General features: G+C 44.0%; 1 protein-coding gene across 1 annotated transcript in view; it reads right to left on the reverse strand.

Moving 5' to 3' along the window:
• st6gal2a (ST6 beta-galactosamide alpha-2,6-sialyltranferase 2a) overlaps positions 1 to 21,788 on the reverse strand; it is a 46,699-nt gene extending 24,911 nt beyond the window's left edge. The window contains exons 1-3 of the mRNA XM_085764619.1: positions 21,599 to 21,788; positions 4,862 to 4,918; positions 3,627 to 4,770 (exon numbers count right to left, since the gene is read on the reverse strand). Coding sequence (XP_085620745.1) covers positions 3,627 to 4,662 — 1,036 coding nt within the window. The 5' untranslated portion in view covers positions 4,663 to 4,770; positions 4,862 to 4,918; positions 21,599 to 21,788. The remainder of the gene's footprint in view (positions 1 to 3,626; positions 4,771 to 4,861; positions 4,919 to 21,598) is intronic.
• Positions 21,789 to 24,362: the final 2,574 nt, after the last annotated feature.

The following is a 24,362-nucleotide window of genomic DNA, read 5'->3' on the forward strand; positions in this document are numbered from 1 at the left end:
GCACCAGTTAAGACAATAAGATAATTTACAGACGGCACACGGAGGTTATATTCACTTCCATCATGTAAAATAATGGGAAAATATTTGCAAGAAAACTACATTTAGGACAGAGGGACAGGAGTCAGCGGCTTCTTCAGCACACACTGATAGATATACAGTACCTAGTTGAACTGTATCGCAAACTATGATATGATCTCAAATACAACCTCAGAGGAGTCGAAAACCTCCCAGTCAATAGTCAATATCATATCCATTATCTACAATAAAAAAGTGCCAAAAAATAGTTTACAACAAAACATTGCAAGCTGCACAGGGAGAATATCTATTTTGCTGATTAATGGTGTTATGTATTCACATTACTGTGCTCTGCCCATCCTGTGTTAATCCGGAGGTGCTGTTCAGTCTGTTCACCACATGATGGCAGCCAAACATCATCACACATCCAGACACTGAACTAAACCAGAACCCACTGTTCGAAACTCTCCGATGGTGAACTCAGTGCTGCAGGTGCTGAGAAACCCTGTAATCTAAATGTCAGCCAACCTGCGAGTGGCACAGGAGAGAGAGAGAGAGGGAGGGGGGTGTGTGATTGTGATGTTTTCTTTTTAGGTGATTCGTCACCTCTCACAGCTGCATAATGAGGGTTTTGACTCAGCGCGGCCTGTTGGGAAGCACGGCAATGTAAGCACAAGTACAGGCAGAGTGAAATCAATGTAGTTTGATTTCCTGTTGAAGCTAAGCCTTAGAATTAATGTAACAAAGTCAAGCTTTTCCGACACCGCGAGGCTACTTAATAATTAAATCGGCTTTGGTACATTTATCTCATTCATCAAGTCACTAAGTCTCTAAGTCTCAGCTGAAGAAAAATCTCTCTTTAAAAGCTTGATGACACAAGGAACCAATACCCTGCTGCTCTGCTGTTTTGACAGTGAGATGCATGCGATGGCCCGACAGAAAAGATCTGGCCGTGAATAACTGTTTTTTATGTCCTCATATCGACTCATTCTCATTCTGAATGGCTTTTTGCAAGGTGTGCATGTTGTACCCTGGGAAAATGATAATTTCGCCATGACACAGGGTTTTTCAACGTGTCACATTATTGGACGGAAACCAAAAACAAGCACAGGGGGATGATGATGCATCAGAAGAGATTTAGAAGCACCTGCAGAGTTTAAATCTCACACTGGGTGCCCAAAACCGAAAAAACTCCCCTGTCAAATGTTCTTCGCGCTCAAGTATTAAAAACATAATGAGAGAAAAATTCTAATATTCATCAGTTAGTGCAGCAAAACTGTTTGTACCCACGGCTTCATAAATAAATGTGGCCTCATAATGCTGATTCCTTTGCAACAGGGGAAATGTTCTTGCAGAAAGTGGAGGCATCAGAGTTGAAACACTGCAGCGCTCATGTTTTTTCACTGACACAGCACCACGAGTTAATTCTTATGTGGCCAAAAGGGTCGAGTGCGGAAGCAGGTTTTTGCATCACTTGCGTGCGTCTGATTTTCTGAGAAAAGTGTTTAGACTGTTCAGCTTTTCCAGGATAGGATGTAATGTGGGCCAGCCGGTGTCTGCACAAACCAAACCACGTCGTCGCTACTTAGACATGTTAAATGCAGGGGGGGTGGGGTAAACACAAAAAAACTGAAGCCCTTGATATTAATTCTAGTGTTTGCTCTGAGCAGCTGAATTCACAAGGAAATGCAAGGAAGCTATATGTGATGGGAAGAAGCCTGATCGGTTACCAGAGGGGTTCCTGCTTTCTTCTAGTGAGCCATCTGTCGCTGAGTTCACACTCTCCCCACTAACCAAAGAGCTGCCAAAGTCTCTAAACCAAGAGCACACACATTCTAATGCAAAGACATATAGCCTGCTAGGCACACACACTCAACGCTGCTTACAATCAGCTTGACGAGTTAATCAGCAAACGCCATGAAAAAACCCCGTGTGAATGGAGATCACCACAGGTGCAGATGGATGTTTGTTGAACTTTTAAATCCAACATCCACGTGGGCCACCGTGATAGATCCAGAATACTTGATTAAAACTGGCCCCGAAAATGAACAACCGACCTTTTCTTACTGGTGTTTTCATGTTCAATACGATTTGCACTCTGACTGAAGGACTCGGCTTTATGGTCACACTCTTGAGGTGTGACCCCGACTGAAGCCTGAAGCCTTTCTCCTACTTTCATCTATTCAGCTTTTTAAATATCAAACTAACTGCGAGTCATGTAAATGAAAGCTCAACAGCCTTAATAGGTTTTAAAAATCACTTTAGTGGCTTTTGGTTATGCAGGTAAAGACATTTCAATTCAAACGTCTAAAAGGTGCACACTCCAACACTGTGATAATCCACACACAACATGGTTTAGGCACCGGTACGGTCGACTGGTCACTGGCTCCATTAACTTTAACTGGACTTGTTGACATGGCTGCAGCTTTTCTCCACTACAGCTCCGCTTTGTAGTGCTTTTATGATGCTGAGCTCCTCCTAATGAAACTCAACACTTCTTGGAGAAGTTTCACAAGAAACGACTTTACTGGAGAGAAACATTACGCCCTCTGACCTGTTGTGAGTGTTTCAACTTAAAACAGATGGAGGAGGATTAATTGCAACCAGCGCCAACACCAAAGTAACACGGTGACAGCAAATGGCAAACTCTGTCTCTTATAATTGCTTAAATAAAAATAAAGAAATGTCCAAATTGAGAATTTATGATGCAACTATTTCTCTGTTGGTGATTTTATTTTGAAATGACACCATATTTATCAAAGAAACTACTGTGACAGTTTTGTTTTCCAATGACGAACGGGTCTCATTATCAGATTTAGGCTTTACTGTGAATATTACTCACGTCTGGAGATTTAATCCTAATGATTTTCAATACGACTGCAGCTTTTCATTAAGTGCCGCCGAGAGGGCAAAATCAAAACTTGTGCACAAGAAACATCAAAATCTAATTAACAGATGACATTAAAGCAGCAGAGAAAAACTCTGCTGGAAAAAATCTTTCTATTTTACACACTGAGCTTTCCACTTGCACCACCCTGGGATCTACATCAACAACTGTGCATGACTGATATACCATAATGTAACAGGCTCGTCATGAAATTTGCAATTTTATTCTCCTGCAAGCAGGACGTGTTTTCCATTTCATTGACCTCACAGCGTTTCCTCAGCGCCACATTGAGAAGAAAAAAAGAAAAGAAAAAGATTTTAAGTCCCACAGTTGATGTAATGTGAGTGAACATTGCCACCTCAGGGGGACGTGTGGATTGAAAGGCTTCAATTTTTTATTACAGTGCAAAGTCTGCACACATGCTTTCAAATGTTATCCTCTTTCAAGTTTTGAAATCTTGTCTTTCATCTCTTTGATTACAGGGCTGGGTATTTAGGTCCTAAAGTTTTTGTCAAGACACGAAACAATATCTCTTTCAAAAGCTTATTTTGAATTATATAAAGATGTTTTTTCTCAGATTCAACAAAAGAATCCTAAATGAGAAGATCTGATAAATGCTGTCAATGCACCAACATGCAGATGGAATTAAAATGATTTTGGTGTTAAAGGAATAAATTCAATCAGAACAGTTCTGCACTGCTTTAACTCATATATCTCCACTCACCGATCTCCTTTCCCAGTCCTGAGCGCAGGATGGCACCGGCCGAGGTGACCACGGCACACGACTTGAAGCTGCTCTGGTCCTGCTGCCCGCGCAGTCGCTCCAGAGGGACGGACGGCACCAGGCGAGCCCAGCCGAGCAGGGAGAAAGGCTGCTCCGAGCCGTCCACCGTCCTCAGCCGAGCCTGCGCCTTCATCTGGCACAGCAGCTCTTTGGCGCTCTGGGCGGCCCTGCGACGGCCTTTGTAGGAAACGTGGTGTTTGTTGGCGCTCACGTAGTCTTTCATGGCGCGCTGCAGCCGAGGGCTCAGCATGCCGGCGGACACCCGGCCCCGCCACAGCCGCTGCACCACGGAGGCCGACTTGGAGAAGTAATATTCCTCCAGGTCAGAGGAGTCACCGCCGGCTCTCCTGTCAGACGCGGTCCTCATCCTGTTCCCCAGCTCTTCGTCTTCGTTGTCCCTCTCGTCCTCATCTTGCTCTTCCTCCCCTTCGTGGTGGCGACGCCGTTTGCCGACTTGGTTCTGATACTCTGTGGTCTGAAACGTTCTCTCACGACTCAGGACTGCGGTCTGGTCCGAGTGAGAACCCACGTTCTCTGTACCGAAGGAGGACCAGGCAGCCAGGCTCTGAGGGTCCAGGTAATCCTGGCGGCTGGCCTCCTGGCTGCCGTAGATGGCGTAGGGAGCGCTGTTGGGGCTGCGGCTCGCCTCCAGGCTGGACTCTGGGGTCATGGAGCTGGCGGCGGGCTCCGGCTCATCTCCGGGGTTGGTTGTAGTGAACGTCAAAGCCAGTTCAGGTCGGGAGCCCACGATGGCATGCTGCTGCTGCTGCTGCTGCTGCTGCTGCTGCTGATGGGAGGCCTGTATGGAGGCCAGGCGGCGAGTGTCGGGGTGCTGGGAGAGCAAGGAGCCAGCGGAGGTCAGGGGCTCGTCCACGCGAGCATCCAGGAAGTAGGAGAGGAGGGCGAGGAAGAGGAGAGCCCATGCCAGCATTCCCACCAGCGCCAGTCGCCACCACTGCCTCATACTGGACTTCATCACCTCTCTCTCTCTCTTTCTCTTGTCTCACATACACGCCTGTACAGCTGGGCCCACCAACAACAAAGCCCCACGGCCAGGACGCAGCCCAGAGGTCAGCTGGAGGGCCTGTAACAGAGGAGAGCTGTGAGTGCAGCTGCTCAGGGGGAGAAGATAAAAACGTGGAACATCACAAGAGGCAGACGGTTGAAGCACTCACCTCGACCGATGCTTCTATTTCTTCATGTCCACGACTCTCCCAGGATATAACAGGACCCTGAGAAGAAGAGTGCAACAAATTAGTGGGGGTCAGGGGGGGCACATGCATGCATGAGGCCGTGTGTGCATGAAAACACATTGTTCGCATAGACACGCCGCAGGAAAGCGCCTCCTGCAGGGCAGAATTTGGCTGCTCTCCACTCATAATATAAAAGCAGAGTTTTTTAGAAACTAAGCCGTTTAACAACTCAGATTTACAGCTCACTTCATTTAACATCCAACATTCATCACGACAAGAACTAAATGCTGATCCATACGTTGGATTTCAATGTCGCATTACACCCACAAATGGAAAAAGGAGGAAATTCACATGCAATATGAATCATCTGAAGAACTATGACCCAACTTCAACCTGGTAAAGACGCTTTGGTTTATTTTCCTCACATCAGCGCTGGATCGGGACCGATCGTGATGAGCCGATTTGTCTCTACATGGAAGACGAATTTAGAAGAACACTCATGGAGCATGTTTGTGAGCTGATAAAAGACCATTTACACATAATATCTTTCTCTTATGAAGACACATTTTATATTAAACTTGCTTCCCTTTACCGTCATTCACTGTCACAGCACTCATTTACAGCTGTCCACAGGAGGACTTATAGTTGATAAGACATAATCATATCCACTTTCAGCATCAGGACTTTTTATTACCATTGTGTACACTGCACTGACATGTAGAAGAGGAAGGTTCCCTCACCACAGATCAGTCAATTACTCAATTCACAGAACGTAACAGATCATTTCCCTTTTTCCTAAATAAAAAGAAAATCAGTAATTTCACAACTACAGCCCCTTTACTGGGAGGATCTGCTGATTCAATGAGAAACAGACCCAGAAGTCTGGTGAAACATCACGTTTTCATCTCATCGGTCCCACACAGAATGACAATGGCCCTATACATACAGCCTGAGCCATAAAGATCTATATATATTGAGAGGAGAAGAGGAACAGGAAGTCCTGCAGCAGATGGTCTGGTCCCTACAGGGCCCCGATCTCAACAACATGGAGTCTGAGATTACATGAAGAGACAGGGACGACCGGGAAAGGCTAAGTCCACACTTTAGAAGAACTGAGGCAAACTTTCCTAAGGTACAGGGAACAACCTACCAGCCAACAAATGTGTGCAAGTGTAACAAGCAGAGCTGGTGTTGTTTTAAAGTGGTCAGGCTATGTTTTTCCCCCCAGTTTACTGCATTTTAAATTACCTGACTATTCCATCCTGACATTATCTTTAAAGCATCCACCCTTTACTTGAAGGACCTAAAACATCTGCACAGTGTACTGTAATGTGTCCAGTAAATACACAGTAATTCTATTTTTAAAAAAAGTTCCCCTAGTTACTCAACTGTTTTTTTGTTTTGTTTTATCACTTGGATTACAGTTAGCCTTAGCCTGAGTAATAAACCACAGAGTTCTGTTGTACTGTGACTAAGACGCGACAACAGAAACCTGGACTCATTGCGGCACATGTGCGTCAACATGTCACTGTTGCTTATTTCACTGCTGCGCCACAGTCATTAAAAAAACAACAGTAAACACTCAAACATCATTATCAGCCTGATTTATTTTTTGCCACAGCTTTGATAATAATCTTGTGTACTGCACATTAGGTTCGGTGATATCTTACAGAGTGAAATACACAGCAGTGAAGGTGAATAAATGAAGCATTAAATTGCCTCACATCAGAGGACTACAATCCTCTCATCCACGCGTAATTATGAGTTTTGGTCTCCTGATGTGGGAGTATTTCTCTGGAGATCACGGCAGAGTGAGGCAGGAGAAAAGAGACAAAAAAAAAAAAGAAATCTGCTCCTGAGTGTTAAGCCTCCCCTAGTCCTAATTACAGCTTCCTGTCTCTGGAACTGCCAGGTCCTGCAGAGTGCTGCATAAGTGATTTCAGGCGCCCCCAGCCCGACTCCCCCCTCCTCATATACTCAGACATCCAGGCCGTTTTTTTCCCCCCCCTGGGGCCACACAAGAGGCCAAAGCTCATCCACTGACCCTGGGTCAAGCAGGAGGAAACCAGCAGGGACTCACTGGGACAGAGGGAGCCGAGACGGTATGGGAGAAAGAAAATAGTGGAAGAGAAAAATGCACATCTGCGCACACACACCATCTGATTATTTTCTATAAAACTCCCAACATGCTCCGGCTCAGGCCTGAGGGCCACAGTCAGGTGGTGTGACAGTATCCCCCCACACAGCGGTTTTGACATGCTGCCACACCGGGGTCAAATGTTACTTAGTGGAAAATGTGCCATTTAACACCTGGAAATAACAACAGCACCCCCAGAAGACAAAGCAGAAACAAGCAGAACAGCACAACCGGTGCCCGATGGCAGTGTTATCAACAAGCAAATGGCATCTATATGCTCGGCTGCTCCACACAAGCCCACTGTAGATGTGCGAGCCCTGAGGCGTGTCGCGCATGTGTGTGTGTCTTGCGTGCCTCACCTGGCAGCAATCAGGATGTGTGCTTCAGTAACTGTGGTGAAACAACATAAATGTATGGCACAGATGGAGAGGCGGGGGCGGAGGACAGAGCCGGTTTTTTGTTGAGGGCTAACACAAAGAAACGGTACAAAAAAGGAAACAGCAAAACGTTGTGTCTGCCAGACAGCAAAGGACGACTAAATGACTTAGTGGGAGTTCGAAGGAGACGGTGATGAACACACGGAGCCTAAAGGACAACAAAGCACAGGCGTCTTGAAAGGAGCAATACCTTAAGCTTTAGTGAATCTATAATAATTCTTTTTTCTATTATTTATGTACAGTATAGAGAAGCTGAAAAATAAAAAAAACAGTGACCGTCTTGAACAGCGTATCCGTCAATCAACTTAATCATTTAATAAACATTTCAGTTCCATTTATTACATTCAGTTCCTGTTTACCGCTTGGGTCCATTTTTGATTGGCAGCAGCTAGATTGCGAGGATTAACCGTAGCTCGTAGCAATTTGAGCGTGGCGATGTGAAAGAAAGGCATCATTTTAAATCATAATAATGTATCTTTTATTTCTGAGGACATCAGCACTTGAATAGACTGGATTGTTCCAACCTTTCATTGGTGTGAAATGATGCTTTCTTAAATTTGAGGTGCACCGGATATGAGCAGGTGAATCATCGATTAAATTTGCCCTTTAGGGTTTGCGTCAGTACAATAAAGGGCAGATTGTGTCCATGTGTGCGTATGTGTGTCTGTTTCGTAGCAAAGCGATACTGTAATTTCAAACTTAGGTGTCAAATGAGGTAAATGAGTCATTCACAAAGGAAGTTACACCATCTTTGAACCACAGATTAAATGTTGTGTCTGCCTGGGCTTTGATGCTGTAGGAGTGAAGCTACTGTAACTGCTTGTTTATACTTATGTTACAATCAAAATAGTCTCTACATTGGACCAGATCATTGTACCACAGGAAAATGTCTCCACTGTATTGTTAAAACAGATTAAAAAGGTTTAAATTAAAAAAAAAGGTGAGCAGGAGAAGATTAAAGGATGTTTAGTGAGACTGATGACCATAATTGTAGCTCCACTGGGGACCAGACAGGACCTTCACCGTCTCATAAGGTAGAGAACCAACAAAAGTCAATCTCCACAATCACCAAGATAATTAACAGGAAACAGAGAAAATGTAAATTCTGCTGACGAAATTAAAACTAAAAACGGAAAAGCCACGAAAAAGAGGAAGATGGAACCAGACATTTCTTTTTTATTTGTGTCCGCAAGCAGAGAGTTGAAAAAGCTCAGCATGACTTGTCATACACTGATACACTGAATAGATTTCTATTCGATGTATCTCATTTCTCAAGTTCAGCACATATGCTAATACTGTGATGCCAATACTGCCAAACATCATAACGGTTCTGCTGCTGGTACCAAGGCTTTAATGTTGTTTTTCTTTGTTTGTTTCCTGACGCTGCATCTGGCAGCACAGATCACATTGGTTTTCCTGTGTGGTTTGTTCTCTTATTAGTACATGTTGTTCTTTGTTGATTTCTCCCCCATGGGAAATTTATTATAAGGTAAATAAAATGAGTCACGTAGCCACTGGTGGGATGTCATGAAAACAGATACTTGGGTACTAAGTCGATGCCAAAATTCAGGAAAATGTGACAGCATGCATTGTTTTTTACATTACCCCAGCTGTTGCAGGTACTTTGGATGTGATAATAATAATAACCTTACAAGTGCTAGTCTCAAATCAAACCCGGAACAAAGAAGGCACAGACACAGAAGAAAAATAACTATAACATATGGAAAAGCAGCAGGAAGTGCAGGTGCAGCAACAGGTCGATACTGTTTTCTAGAAAAGAAAAAGAAGAGTGGAGAGATTTTGTGTTTGATAGACCAAATTTGGTTGTAAGGGCTGTGGAATTGCATTGGTATTGGTGCCAAGTTTCTAGTGTATTGACGTCTTCCATTCTTCATTTAAGGAGTCCTTGGTTTATTTAATGTAAAACCTGTAACTCATTCAATCTTAACTACAGAGCACAGGCAGTTACCTCTACTCCTGTTTTGTCAACGCACACAGAAAAACTGCAGACTGATGTGGATTTCTTTCAATATTTAAATATGAAACAACAATACTTTTATCAATACAATACAATGACACAGGATCTCTTTAGGGCAGCCAACACTGCAAAAAAGCAACAACTCCACAACAGAAAAGAAGAACTGAGGATATTTATGCATCCCATTCCCAGCATGCCTTGCTGCTCCCTGCTGTAAGATTGCCAGTGTGTCTTTAGCACAGGCATTGCCAGAGGTGACTCTACTGAACTCCAGCCACTTTTTCTTTGACTGCCAGGTAAGTATAGGACCAGGGGAAACGGCCACACAGCGACTGAAAATCGTCCAGTCGACTTTACTGCACCCTGCTGAGGAGCCGGGGTGGAGAGGCTGCGTTATGAATGCTTCAATCACAGCCAACATGAAAAATTTCTCAAATAGGCGAACTGAGGGTTCTGTAGGAAATAAAGATTCTGGCTGTGGCATAGGAAAGTTAAGGCCACGTGAATATTACACGAACATCTAGGGCTTAAAAAGCAGAGTTAGCTCAGTGGAACATGTTCTCAATACTTGCCTCATTCAAGCAGAAAATAGATGTCATTTCACAGTAAATGGAGAGAGCCTGATTGGGCTAATAATGATTGGTCTGTGACATTTCAATAAAAGTGTCTCGCTAAGGAGGCATGGGCTGAAGGAGGAACATATAAATAGACAAAAAGGTTGGGTCTCCAAGAGAACACGCTGCTCTTCTCTATTCTGCAGAGGGCACGGCAATAGGATGTTAAGTGTGCACATTTTCTCAAATAAAACACTGACCGAGGGGCTTGTTCCTCATAAAATATTGAGCCCTTAAGTGTAGAGTTGTTCTCCATCTAAAAAAAATAAAATAAAATAATAAAGCCTTGGTCCTTTAATATTCAAGCAGCGACTTGTCAGCTACAAACTAATAGATCACTGTGAGGGTATAAAAAAAGGCAGCAGGGACAGGGTCCACTGAGCATCTGCAGACCCACAGACAGTGTGAACGATGTGGTCAGGAGGGGCCGTGGAGATTTCTGAATTCATTTGTCGACTCAAAAAATTCCAGGCCAGGTCTCCCAGGATGGTGTGAACAGAACATGGTATCATTGCAAATACAGCATGTGATCCATGTATAAAGAGATTTTTTCCAGTGAGGTATTACATGAGTGGGGACACATTTAGAAACGGGATACAGTTTGAAATAGATGTGGGTGTTGGGTGGGCGCATGCATCTTCACTACTGGGGCCCAGAGTTATTTGTGAGCAGGGTGAACTTGGGTGAAGGGTTTTTTTTTTTTTTTTTTGGGTTGACACGACCAAAATTGTACTCTAACTCGAGAGTATGCTTGGAATCAAAGTGCTTGTTGCAGCATATCTGCATCTAAAAACAGGCTCCCCACACAGTTGTCTGACGTTGGAACTGCACAAATCGATGAAACTTTCTGAAAATGGAAAAGGCTTCACGCAAACACATCTCCAAATCTACAGTTTGGTTCGGATCTTGCCATTTAATTTCACAGCTCCATCATCTGGTATCGAGACAGAGGTTGTGAATGTCATCGTGATTTCAGCCTCGGTTTACAGAACTATCATCAAAATCAGGGTCAGGCATGTTACAGCGTGTCAAGTGTTCACCAAACAATGTTTCCACGCACTGGATTACGGTCATACAACGCTCTGTTAAAATCCATAATGCATGTCAAAGCTATTCACTGTGACAACCAACTTCTCCCATACTGGAACGATGAGCTTCTGCAAAAAAAAACAACAACCTACAATTGGTTATCTCCACATGGTTGCTGCTGCACTTCAGAGGGAAAAGTGACAATATCTCAACTTTTCCAGCCAGTTTTTTAAGTCGAGGGAAGGCACCAGGCTGCTATTTTTATTTTCCCCGTCACAATAAGCGGTAGCCTGCCGCGCCTACGGAATCCGGGTCTGTCTTTGTGAACGTCTTGCTAGCGAGACGTCAGGGGAGGCAGTGTGACACACTTTGACTGTGGCCTCTCAGAACAGGTACAAACACTGAAGCCAATGCATTGAAACACCTCGGCTCGTTCCAAACAAACTGGCCCCTTAATATTATCTCCCTGAACCAGCTGCCTGAAGCTTATTATTATGTTTAATTAAAACCAAACATAAAAGGAGGTGAGGACAGTGACAATGTCCTATCAGGTCTTCCTCAGATGCCACATGAGCAGGATTGAAAAAAAAAACAGTCCTAAACCAATTAATATTAGGTCGACTGCATTTGTGGGCAGATTCAGATCATAAACTACAAACCTGGTGGGTTTTTTTTGTCACAAGTCTGGTGTTTGCTGTTTGACACTGGCCTTGGCGTGTGCAGTGTGTATTCAAGCGATTCAGTTCAAACTGGAGGACTTTGGGTTTTTTTCTTCCTTTGGTGTAAATCCTCACAATTTCAAACTTAATCTTCACTTCAGGGTTTATACTTCACAGAAATTCAATCCAATTTTAAGTTTTCTTGAACAAAGTTTGACTAAACTAGTGCTCCGACAGTTGGGGGCTTTGTACCTGTTGTTTCCACTGAAGATCATCATCATTATAAATTAATCTCATGATAGAAAGGTGTAACCTTCAGAAGCGGCGTTTCATCTCATCGTCTGAAGTGCTGTGTGTCACACGGAGCTCACACAGACACAAATAATCTCATTAACACAGTCACTTCCTTCTGTACGTCTCACACGTTTGGGGCCACATGTGGATGATCCCTGTCAGATTCATACATTTGCGATGCCAAACAGGGAAGTCCTACACTGTCTTTGGTACAGAGGTATTGATTGGGCCATTTTTGTCGCTGCCAGAGCACTGTGTTTCTGTACAGCAAGTACTGCTGCACTTCATCATCTTATCTCCAGATTCAAATTATGGAAAATTGCAAATCAGACAAGAGGAAAATGAGACAAGAGCAACGACGGACCATTACAAGGACGTCAGGAGTCACTTATATTCCTGAACTGAAGCAAGAAAATTGAGCTCAAAGACGAAGCATATTCGTGGACGAAATGAATTGCTTCTCTCTTTCCGCACTTAATGAACCCCCAGCTGCGGGTCCACCCTGCTTTAGCCTCGAGAGGCAATGAGGTTATTACCATGTGGGACATCAGACTTCACCCTGTGTAATTATACTGCCAGCGTCCGAAGCTTTCCAAAAGGGTTCGCTGCACTTCATCACATACTGAAACCCTAAAGTGCAGCTGTTAAGAATAGCCGGCAGACTGAATGGCTGGCTACCTAAGTCCATATACTAAATGAGCGGCTAAAAATAGGACAAAAAAGCAAGAGTCTCCTTGTGTAAAACAATCAAGCAGAGCGGCTTTATCCAGTGTTCTTGCTTTTGCTTCTGCCAATGCTCATTTCGTAACATGGTGGAGAGGAGAGGAGAGGACAGGAGAGGACAGGAGAGGAGAGGAGGACAGCTGATGATTTAACGTTTGTTTGGGCAAATAAAACATACAACATGATGGATGTAAGAATTATTGCCCTTTACTTCAAAGGAGAAAACTTTAAATCCAGGGGTTAAACCCTCCCTATGTAGCCTGCCCTAATCCTCCCGCTGCTCCAGCATGATCACATAATGAAAGGCTTCCTCCTCCCTTCACTTCCACTTCCAATGCTCACCTTCTCTCCTTCCCCCACATCTGCCTTATTCTGTGACCTACATTCAGCTATGGTGCTGTGCATGCAGATGTAAGTGCAGACACTGCTCCACTGACTGTGTTTGTGTCTATGTGTGTTTGCTCTAAAGTCAGTCATTTCAAAGATTATGCCTTACCCACGCAAGGAACTGAATTAATATTGCATCCACTACTGCATCTCTGTCCGTGTGAGCAGAGGAGTGTGTGTGTGTGTGCGTGAAGTTACTGTACTACTGCTGTTCTTGCCAGTCTTTGTGTGGAAATGTGACTTACTACCAGCAGTAAATCAGCCGCCTCCTCACCACTGGCACCTAGCATGTGGAGCTGAGAACACACTGCAGGCGATACAGCTCATTCCAGCCATCGCAGCTCCTGCCAATCACATAGACCGGTGCATGCAAGAGCATGGCTGCATGCACGCATATAGATGCACTGCTGAGCACTGGTCAGCTTTGAAATCTAAAGTAAAAGCACAAAATTTAGCAACAAATGGAACAAAACATTGGCCAAGCTTCAGTTTCTCCTAACATGTAAGGAGGGTGAATGGAGACACAAAAGGCCATGGTTTTAAAAAAAAAGAGAAAAGAAAAGAAAAAAGCCAGACATACCTTTGCCTCACTCAAACTTGTAGAGACTTGAATGAGATGGGAGTCAGCAAAAAGTGTATAGCTAGCATGACAGCACTGCTTTGAAGACATGGCCTTAAGGAATAATATGTTAATCAGTTAATAGCATGTCTATCATTTGTTCAAAATATACTTTAAAGGGATATTCTCAAGTAAAAAAAAAAAGGACAAATGTGTTGCTTCATATAAATGTATCTTATTTTCCATTAGCCAAAAATAATGGCAAAATTCTTAAACCTTAAAAGACAAAACATTTGGCATAAAAAAAAATTCTAGAATAATTAGGCCTACATGACGCGCCATCTGAATGATAACTATTAGCAGAGATGGTTCAGTTTGTAACTGCAGCTCATTCATTCATTCATTCATTCATTCCGCCCTGGTGGACACTAAAATCACCAGATCAATTTAACTGTGAACCATGAAAAACCTTGTCCATGTAGCAGAAACACTGAACGCCGACAATCCGTTAACACTAAAGTTGCTGCTTATTAAGATCGTTGGCTCATTCGTCCATGAGGATGGATTAGTTAGCAATAGCCTATGTATTGATCGCTAGGCGCGTGGTGCAATAGAAAAAAACGTGTAGATAAAAAGTTCGATATAAAAACGTGGTTTCCCTTCCTTTTTCATTGTAGCCTATCCTGTAGCTAACACCGGCGCATCGCGCTGCACTGAGACACAAGCAGTAAACGGCTGTCAATGAGGGACAATTAATCAGCGTATTTTCACCATCTATGAGAAGTACTGTCTCAAAATAATACACAAGTAAAAATCAGCTGTAGTGCTGAGCGAGTTGGTTAGTTCCAGATAAACAAAACTTTTTTCCGACCAGCTGATGCATTGTAAAGCCCATAGTGATACTAGGCTGAACCAGGGTGAGTTGATTTTTGCCTATAGCTTGTTTTTGTTAAGTGGCGTTTGTTTACATGGTAGCCTAGAGTCCTACCAGTTTCTGAACTACCTAAAATTGGTAGTGTGCTATTCCCATCAAAGAATCCATTATTTATTTATTTGTTTTATTTATTTTCATTATTTATTTTAATCAAGACATCTTTTATGACAGTGAACTGGACACAACTTAAGGTTTCGGACTGAACAAGGCACATGACAAGGTACACCTAACAAACGTGAAAATATTGATCAGGGCAGTTTTAAAGGGGAACGATGCAAGTCCGCTCGCTTTTCCGCTGTTTTGGTTACGCTCCTCTCGCCCATGTACATCTGAACAACGAAGCCTGCGAAAAATCAATAAATGGAGCGGTGGATAACGTTACATAACATATACAATGTTACGGCGTGTGTGTTTGTGTAGTCTTAACCGTCATGAACAAAAGATTGCGGGTTACGGAGCGCGTTTGTGTCGCGGTGTGCAGAGACTAGAGCTGGAACACCGGGGCGGCGGCCAGGCTACTACACTGATGTTGCATGGTTGGTTTTCAGCCATGAGACGCCAGGTGGAAGACAGAGAGCCTCCATTGTCACTCCTAACAAGTCTCAAGTCATGTAGTTAACGATCACAATTACTCGGAGCTTTTTAATTAAGGTAAAAATGTAGCTTAGCCACGGGAGAACTCCTGCTTAGTTCCTCTTTAAGTTTTCTCACCAGTGCGTATGTAAGTGTGAGATGTTTGATTGGTTTCTTGGCAGTCTCAGGACCAGCCAACTGCTTCACCTTAAAGTTGTCAAACCGTGTCTCGTCAGCACTGAGAGAAAAATATTTTTTAAATGTGAAAAACAGGATGAGATCTGTTCTCTGTGTAACACAAAAACACGCATGCACACACACAGAGAAGCCGAAAAACATCACACCATGTTTTTTCCATTTTGTGAAATGATCAAAGAAAAACAAGCAAGATGCCTTTGATCCCGATTCTCTCTTGGTGGTAGTGGGATCGGACTCATGAGGGATGGTTCTGTGCCGCTGAAATACCAGATCCAACGAGGTCAGACCAGAGAGTCCCAACTCCATTAAAGACTGATCCCACTGAGGGAGATTAGGTCTGTCCTGTCCCCCCGCTATCCTCCGTCTCAGTACTGATTATATCAGCCCAGCAAAAAATGTCTATTTTTGCAAAAGGCGTGCACAGACGCTCATTAATCTTGTTCTAAAGGAGCAACCACATCCGATAATGGCCAAGAAGTGCAGGGAGGGTGGAGGGAGGTGGAAGTCTCTCACACACACCTGTCACAGACCATCTGTTATAGGAAATTCACACCTGAGCCACAATGCAGACAGGAACTGCATGCTGCATCTACACTTATGTGCCCACACATGCACACGACGACGGCCCCTCATTCTGCAGACGTCCGAACCACAACAGCCAGCTGACACCTGGACGCACACACACACACGAACCCAGACAAGGTCACTGCACTACCAATTAGCCCCTCTCTTTCCATCAGAGCACCATGTGAAGTGTCCAATACGCCTTGTAATTACCAAAGCAGAGGACGTGTTTCATTTAAAACCAACACTACTGACATGACTCTTGAGAGAAAACAGGCCTCTGACTCATTCAGAGTGGGTAACAAACAAGAGAAAGTCATCATCTTCCAGAAATCCACTCCCTATTCAACGTCTGAGCAGTCTAAAAAAAAGTATAAAATCAAACAGGATGGCGCCTAAAAGCAGTTTGGGAATCACAGTGACAAACAAACATGAAAAGACGGACACTACTGTTTAGGTTAAAAAGGGAAGCGCCGCTTTAAGAATAAAAGAACGTCTGATGAGAGCACAGGACAGGGAAGAGTTGAATCATCCTGACCTTCTAAGCGCATCCTATTCTGATAAATCACACGGGGCAGCGGTTCTCGATGACAGGCTTTCACGGTGCACAGAGCCCTCTCAAATACAGCCTGCCAACAGCAAGGTCCTATGAAGGAAATGCTGCTCTACACCTCACATTATGATCCATAAATACAGCCGGGAGCGCTGACGCCCACAGTGGGCAGTCGTTTGATGTGAGAAAGTAGAGAAAGTCCACTGAAGGTTCATTTCACTATCCATTCCTCCTACTTGTATAGGCTAAATGGACCTAACAAGGCTTGCACCACGCAGACTGAATGGCCCTCCGTCACCCTCTCACACCTCCAGTCAATCACACTGTTTGTTTCCGAGATGGGAATAGATTGACGCTCATCCATGATTCTGAATGAAGAAATTAAAAAAAAAAGATAGAATAAAGGCTTGAGAGGCTTCATTTTTCCTCCCAGAGCATTTCTGTGGTCCAAAAGAGAGCAGATCTGTCAGGTTAGCACATATGCTAATGCTTTAAAAAGAAAGAAAGAAAAGATGCTGACAGGGTTCATTCATATCAGTATTGCACACACTGGATGTTGTATTTGTGGAGGAAAAGATGTTCATGACTGTCCAAAGAACAAGCCCCCTAATCTAAAGCTCTACAGCCATTTTCAGACGGCTTAACCTCTCGATAATCTGTCTGAACTCTGGACACTTACTTCTAAACACGGACTCAGATTAACAGCCTATCATAGACTTATAGTACAACCATGAAAGCAATGCCACAATAAGCTGCTCAACATCCCATGTCTCTTTTTAAGACGATACAACGGAGGGAGTAAGGCAACAAACGTACATCACCACCACCACACACGCACACACACACACACACACACACAGACAAGCGCCAAAACAACGTCTCCTCTCAGGAAGTTTACAACCTTGTGAAGACAGCTAATTACCAGGGAAGTTCATGTGTTTCTCATGGAGAGTCCCCGTCCATCTGACACACACACACACACACACACACACAGACACACCGACTCACACTCAGCCAGGAGTGAGCGGCACAGCTGGTCTTGATGACTCCAGCGCTCCTGCTTTTGAAGGCTGAGCTCAGATAACTGCTGCTCTGGTCAGTTAGTGTGCATCTGAAATTACACCTCCACCTTTCCCAGAGTGCCCTGCCCATGCGGTCCCTCCACTCCTCTGTACTGTATCTCCACATATATACAGTCTGGAACAGATAAAACTGAAACTCTATACCTCTACCCTTCAGGCCAGTTGTAAATTATATAAGAATTTTAAGGATTAACTAAAAAAGAAGAAGTATCGACCCAAAACAAAGTTGAGCCGTGCCAGTTCATGGGCAGGACACGAGTTGCTGAGCACTGAATTTTGATGATGAAAAGTTGAAGTCTGTGGTCTTGAACCTCCCTTCAGCCTCACAGAGAGAGATCCACCACGGTGTTTTTTGCTGCTGTGTTTAAAACTTTACCGTTTGGTTTCACTGTCACTGTTGTCATGGCGCTGTGTGTGGTTGCAGAAGGCAGCTGGTTTCAGAGAAAAGGTCTCCAAAAAAGAAAAAAGAAGAAAAAAAAAAAAAACGCCATCACGGTACACTAACCACTTGGTACCAAAGAGCAGTAAATCACAGTTAGAGATTAGTTGGTGAACACAGTGGAGCATTTAACAGTTAAAGAGCCAGATATTCCCCTCAGGAGGTGGTAGGGACTGAAAACTAAGCTAAAAGAGAGAGAATTCATTAAGACATTTGAATAAAGAAAGTGTTCACTAAATCATCTTGATTCGTCAAGTGCCACCGACGTTTAAACCAAGCTGCGTTTTACATTTCAGACCTATAATTCTACATTTTCTAAACTTGCACAGTTTCCCCTGCAGGAAAGAATAAGGTACAAATCTATTTATCTTATTATAAAAGCAGTGTGACTGTTGAGCAGTGATTATGTTACAATACAAAACATTACATTACATTACAAAAAAAAAGGATGCTTCAGTTCACTGTGCTTGACTGAATAGATCGACCACTGCTTCTTTTCTTTCACAAGTCTGCAACTCTATAGAACAATAACTCCTTCCTTCTCTGTCCTGGAAAAAATGTTTTTCCTCGTTTGCCTCGACAATGCCGTAAGATCGTATTCAGGTTCAATGTCATCTCTCCACACATGCACGTGCATATTTATGCTACAAAGAGAAACATCCACCGAGTTCAACATAAGAGTCAGCCAATACTAAAGCACTATAGCAAAGGCTTGTAACTGCATTTTTCATCTTTTTCTTATAATAGTTAGCAACCAGAAGAATTTATGTTGAACTCCATCTGATTGTCTCTCAGACACATAAATTGCTTCCTCTATCAAGAAGCCACAGTGAGAGCAGTCAAATCTGATGTCAAACTGAATCTCTGGGTCAGTGATCACGTACTTCATCCGTGCGTATTTTTAGAATAATGCAATTTCCTCATTGCTATTCCGTGTCTGCACAAAAACAAAAATCGCCCTCCAACAACGTCCCTTTCAACCCACTGACTAACACATTTGTTTGCACAGGAGGAAGTGAGTAAGAACGTGTGAATGAAATATTCTCACATGGTTTTCGTAGAACTGACCATTGTTGTGTCGCGCCGCTGTGGTTCCACACGCAACTGCTCGGTCCAGAGAGATAAATATGATGCAAATTAGACTTAATCAGCATAGTGACCTCATGCTTTGCATGGATGTAAAATAAGGTTCTCTGAGGACTTCTTGTTGAGATGTCCTGTATGAGCTGCAGTCTTTTCCTGGAGAAATTGTGTTTCAGTATATATCGTTGTGTTCGCATGGATCTGCCTGACAAAATCATTGCAGGTCAGAAATCTACATCAAATAAAACATTGAGAGGTTGACAATCTCTCTTTATCCTTTCATTACATCCTTGGGGAAAGCCTTGGCTCTCGACCCTTGGGACAACACTGAAGACTGCCAACCTGTCGAGCAAAATGCTGGTAACTCTCCAGAGAAGCATCTCAAATCATTCTGGTCCACATTGATCAGTTTGGTGAATAAAAATACAGCAAAATGGGGGTCCATCTATAAAATGGCTCCAGGTCTGCAGGCGGCACGGTCCGTCGCCCACAAAACAATAAAAAGTAGAATATTGTTAATGCGTACAAAAGGATGTGGGCCCCTCTCAGCACCTGTGCTGTGTCTGCTCATGCCAACGAGAGTGGTTGTGCTATTGGAGACAGTAAAAATCCAGCTGCAGAGACAAAGAGGTGCCAGCCAGTGTGTGGTGGCAATTAGATAGTTTGTGTGGAAAGCAATAATGAAGATGTCCTGGGAGAATCATAAGCTTTTTTCTTCTTTTTTTTTTTAAACACACCAGTGGTTGTGGTGTGTATTGTACATTTATCAGGTAACCATTAGCACATTAATGATGCATTGTTAAAGTGGGCAGCAACATGGAAAGTATACTTACTATGAAAACAATATTCTGACAAAGAAGAGATGAATAATTTAGCTTTAGTTTTACATAATATGCATCTTATTCCCTATATGAACTCCAGTGGTTCAAAACACTGTCCAACGGCTTCAACTGTGTTCCCCACGAGAACCTCTCAAAAAGCTTTGAAACCCAGAGAGCGCGTAATTATTCAGCAGCTGCACACACAAAAACAAAACGACACTTTTTGATGCAATGTCACGTTAACCTAGAGAGACGCGTTCTCTGTCCTTCCCCAGCGCTGTTTACGCCGCACCGGTAAGACAATACAAAGGGAAAAGGCTTGCCTTTGATTAAAACGCAGACAACAGGAGCGTGAATTCTTACTGTTTTGAGTTTCGGTCTCCTCTCGACCTCCAACACTTTTCTAGAAGGTGATGCAATCAAGTGTTTCGGTGACACCAAGAGAGAGATATCCAAACAGCTCGGAGTGATAAACTTCCGCTTCCCTTCAGCTGATATCAGACGACTGAAAGCACTTCAAAAAGAAACCTCACACTCCAAACCCCCACCCCAACACACTCCACACGCTCTCACTCTTAATTGCCCTTGACACTAGTGTGTTCTCCTTTCCCGTCTAAATGCTCCTACTCTTCCGTGATTGCATGATGCCAAAAGTGATAAAGAATGCAACATCTCTGCCCTTTAATTTAAAGCCACTGGTCACAAAGCAGACATGTGGCCTGTGTGGTTGTCACTGAATGAATCGCCACAGCTGCTGTGAAACAATGTGGTCATGGGTATGAGAGAGTAGGCTAAAAGGTGTAAGAATAAACACATTTCAATGAGCAGACTGATCATTACAACACTGCTGACACAATGAGAAGAAGATCATGCCTACAGAGTGACATTTGACCTCATCATCCATCCTATATCAAATTTCATGGTGTGTGTGTGCCTGTGTGCTGTGCTAATCAGTGGGTTGAAGTAGAAAACATCTAGGTGCCATCATATTATCAATATTGCTTTCAGATGTCTCTGCCTGGAGCCCTTCTCTTGGCTTGGGTTTCCTGTTTTTGTTTGTGTTGTGGGCTCCACCATGTGCACAAGGCTTTTTAACAATGACTGAGGGGTCAAGGGAACAATAATAAAGCTCTGGATCTCATCTTCTCCTCTCAAGTTGTGGGGCAGCACGCAGGCCCGTCTCCACTGTGGGAGCTGTGAATGAATTCTTCAGTGTGGGTTAATCTAATTCATTCGTAAATACAACTCAGTGGCACCCCCGGAGTGGAGCGTCTTTGCGCCGTGAACTCTCCTGCATGTGTCCACAGTCTAATGCGCCTTACGTTTGTTAAACCAATTTATCCTGTATTGCAAACGATGAGGAGCACCGCGCGCTGATTCAATCAACTGCCGTTCAACGATGATCACGTTGAGTAGTGGTAGGGCTAACGGAGACAAAAGACTTTGTGCCACATTTCAGTCCGCATGGGTTCAATAGAATAGAATAAAATCTGTTAATGCTCAATCGTTTCAATCAAACACCGTGCATGCACATCCTCCCCCTGTGTGGTGGTGGTGCTGCTGCTGCTGCTGCTCCGTGCACGGCACAAAGCGCGCTGGAGCCGTATACATGCAGATCTGTATGGAAATCCTGCGGAAAGCGAACAAAGCCTTACCTAAAGCCTGTGTCGGTCCTCAGTGGATGATGCCGCTGTTGCTGCTGCTGCTGCCCCGCGGTCCATTTCGCTCCTATCCGCCGTGTTGCACAGCGAGCATGCAGCTCTTATTGGGGCTCCGCGTTCACCGTGAAGAGGTCCACTACTACGCTGAGCTGAGCAGAGCAGAGCAGAGCGGAGCGGCGGGGCTGTGTTGTCTGTCACATTGTTGCTGGCCTTTTTCTCTCATCCACATCAGAAAGGGAGGGGCGGAGTCAGCGAGCGAGGACTGATTTTCTTTCTCTCCAGTGAGGCACCGTGGTGGCTTGTTGGCCTGGAGGAAAGGATTGAGCTAAGGGAAGGGAAGGGGGGGAGGAGAGGAGGGAGATAAGGTATGGATATTGATTTGGGTACCTACCTGACAGCTGTAGGTATGTCAGGAAGGAAGGAAGGAAGGAAGGAAGGAAGGAAGGAAGGAAAGAAAGAAAGAATGAAAATGACAAATGTATGCATATAGATTCCTATAGCCTACCTGACTGTACAAATGTCATTTAAAGGGGTAGGCCTATTCCGGCGTAAGTTTAACCCATGGTCCAACCAAGGGGGCAGTTGTCGGTCTGAGAAGTGAAGCTCACTTCCGCGTTCAAAAAACTGCAATCCCCTCGGATTCCTGTGGGGGCTGGTGTCAGAAGGGAGCATTCTCCATAGACCCCCATGTTAAAATCGCCGACTTTGCATCCTCAGTAAACATGTTAAAAGCCTGGTGTCAGAACGTTTTTTCGTCTCAATCGATAGTTTCTACCCCCGCACACACTCTGAGGGGGGTGAATTTTTTTTTTACTCTGCCGTTTTACTGTTAAAAGGTTAAGATTCTGGCCAATCAGGGCGCGGAAACGTTGAGTGACAGGTCTGAGCAGCTCCGTGGACAGCTGCTTCGAGGCCAGTGGGCGGGTTCTCGGCCGGCCAATCCAACATGGCGCTGTTCAGGCCGCCATATTTGAGTCACAAAAACGACTCCCCAAAACCAATGGGTGACGTCACGGACGCTACGTCCATTCTTTTTACAGTCTATGGGTCCAACGCACCGTGACACCGAGACCCCCCCACAAGAGATGACGTCTGCTAACCGCCAGCTTATCCGTTTGTAGCAACTTTCCAGTCGTCTTTGTTCTCAAACTGCATAAACCATAGACTGTAAAAAAAAAAAAAAAACTCTTGTTGTCTATTACCTATCTTATGTCGTTGTCTGCTTGTTACTGCCATGGTTACAGGTAGTCCGCTGGCGTGGAAGCGATTACATTACCGAGTGAAGTAGAGTCCAGCAGCTCAAGGATGCAATGCAGTCAAAGTTCCTATGAATCTTGCCTATCAGTTTATAAAAGTTATTATCGAGTGTTCACAGGGAAAAGGACGGAATTGGGCATTTCTAACTTTAACAGATATTTGCGGGAGAAAATCACGTAAGGGACAACACAGCTGAATTTATGCAGTTTGAGAACAAAGACGACTGGTTTCATTTTGATGGGCGCCTCCTCTATCACTTTGAGACCGAGTTTACCGAAGACGAGCTGAAGGAAATGGAGGAGAAAAGTGAAAGAGGGAGACATGCCGGTGGAGTCTATGTGCTGGACCCATGGATGTATTGGCTGGACCTGGGGGGTTCGGGTGGTCATGTGTGGTCACTGCCTGCCAATGGCCGCTGCTGCCAGTTGGACTCGGACGTGTTTTGTCAGTGCCTGGACGCGGAAAGTTGCTGCATAATGTATAACTGGAGGAGAGTGGGTGAGTTGTTTTCGTCTCTTTTCAATAGAAACCAGGCAAAGCTAACAGATGTTTGATGCCTATATATGTGCTGGGACCCTGTTTGTACTGTTGGTGCTGTTCTGAGCATTATTTGTGGCTACTGGCTATGAGTGGCTTTTTGATCGTGGTTTGCGCGTGGATCAATATACTGCCCTGTTTGTTATGGTGCGGTATGGTGCTAAACTTGCTACAACTAGAGAAGCTAGCGATCAGCAGACATCATCTCCCGAGGGGGGTCTAACTCGGTGTCACGACGCGTTGGACCATGGGTTAAACTTACGCCGGAATATCCCTTTAAACGGAGGGAAGTAAGGAAGGAAAGACTATGCATATTGATTTGATACCTGCATGTTGGCATGTTGTGCTTTAGAGCAGGGGTTCTCAAAGTGGGGGTTGGGACCCGCCAAGGGGTCGCGAAGCACCGAGAGTGGGGTCGCGAGATGATTTCCAGAAATCAAATAACATTTGAAAATTATAGAAATACCGCATTTTAGCTGTAAATAAAAATAAAAACAGTAGTTAACATTTAAAATAAAACCATGCAAACATTCCTCTTCATGTTTAGACACTTACAGATTGTGTCTAAGCGTGGAAGATGATCTCTGAGTGGCCGTTTCCTAAATTAAATGATCTCATTAGGATAGATTAACGCTGAAACATAGTGATTCCCAAAGTGTAAGTTTGCACAGCAACAATGTTTACATGTTTAGCTACTCAGTACTACAGTTTATGGATATTACTTTGACTGAGATATTCTTCTTCTAAAGTAATGAGTCAAAATTAAAGCAGAAGAAAGCGGAATGTTTGTGTTAGTCTTAAATGGTGATATCTTCCTTCTGACAGCAATCACTTATAGCCTATAGAGTGTTTGGTCTAAAACAGGGGTCTGTCAGTCACTCCGCTCCGCTGCAAGCCGGGGAGAAAACTTCTTGTATACTTCCTTGTATCCTACAAGCTTTACTATCCAATGAGGAGAGAGAAC

The sequence above is a fragment of the Trachurus japonicus genome, chromosome 21, assembly GCF_045865225.1.
Source record: "Trachurus japonicus isolate A0001 chromosome 21, Traja_1.0".
NCBI lineage: Eukaryota > Metazoa > Chordata > Actinopteri > Carangiformes > Carangidae > Trachurus > Trachurus japonicus.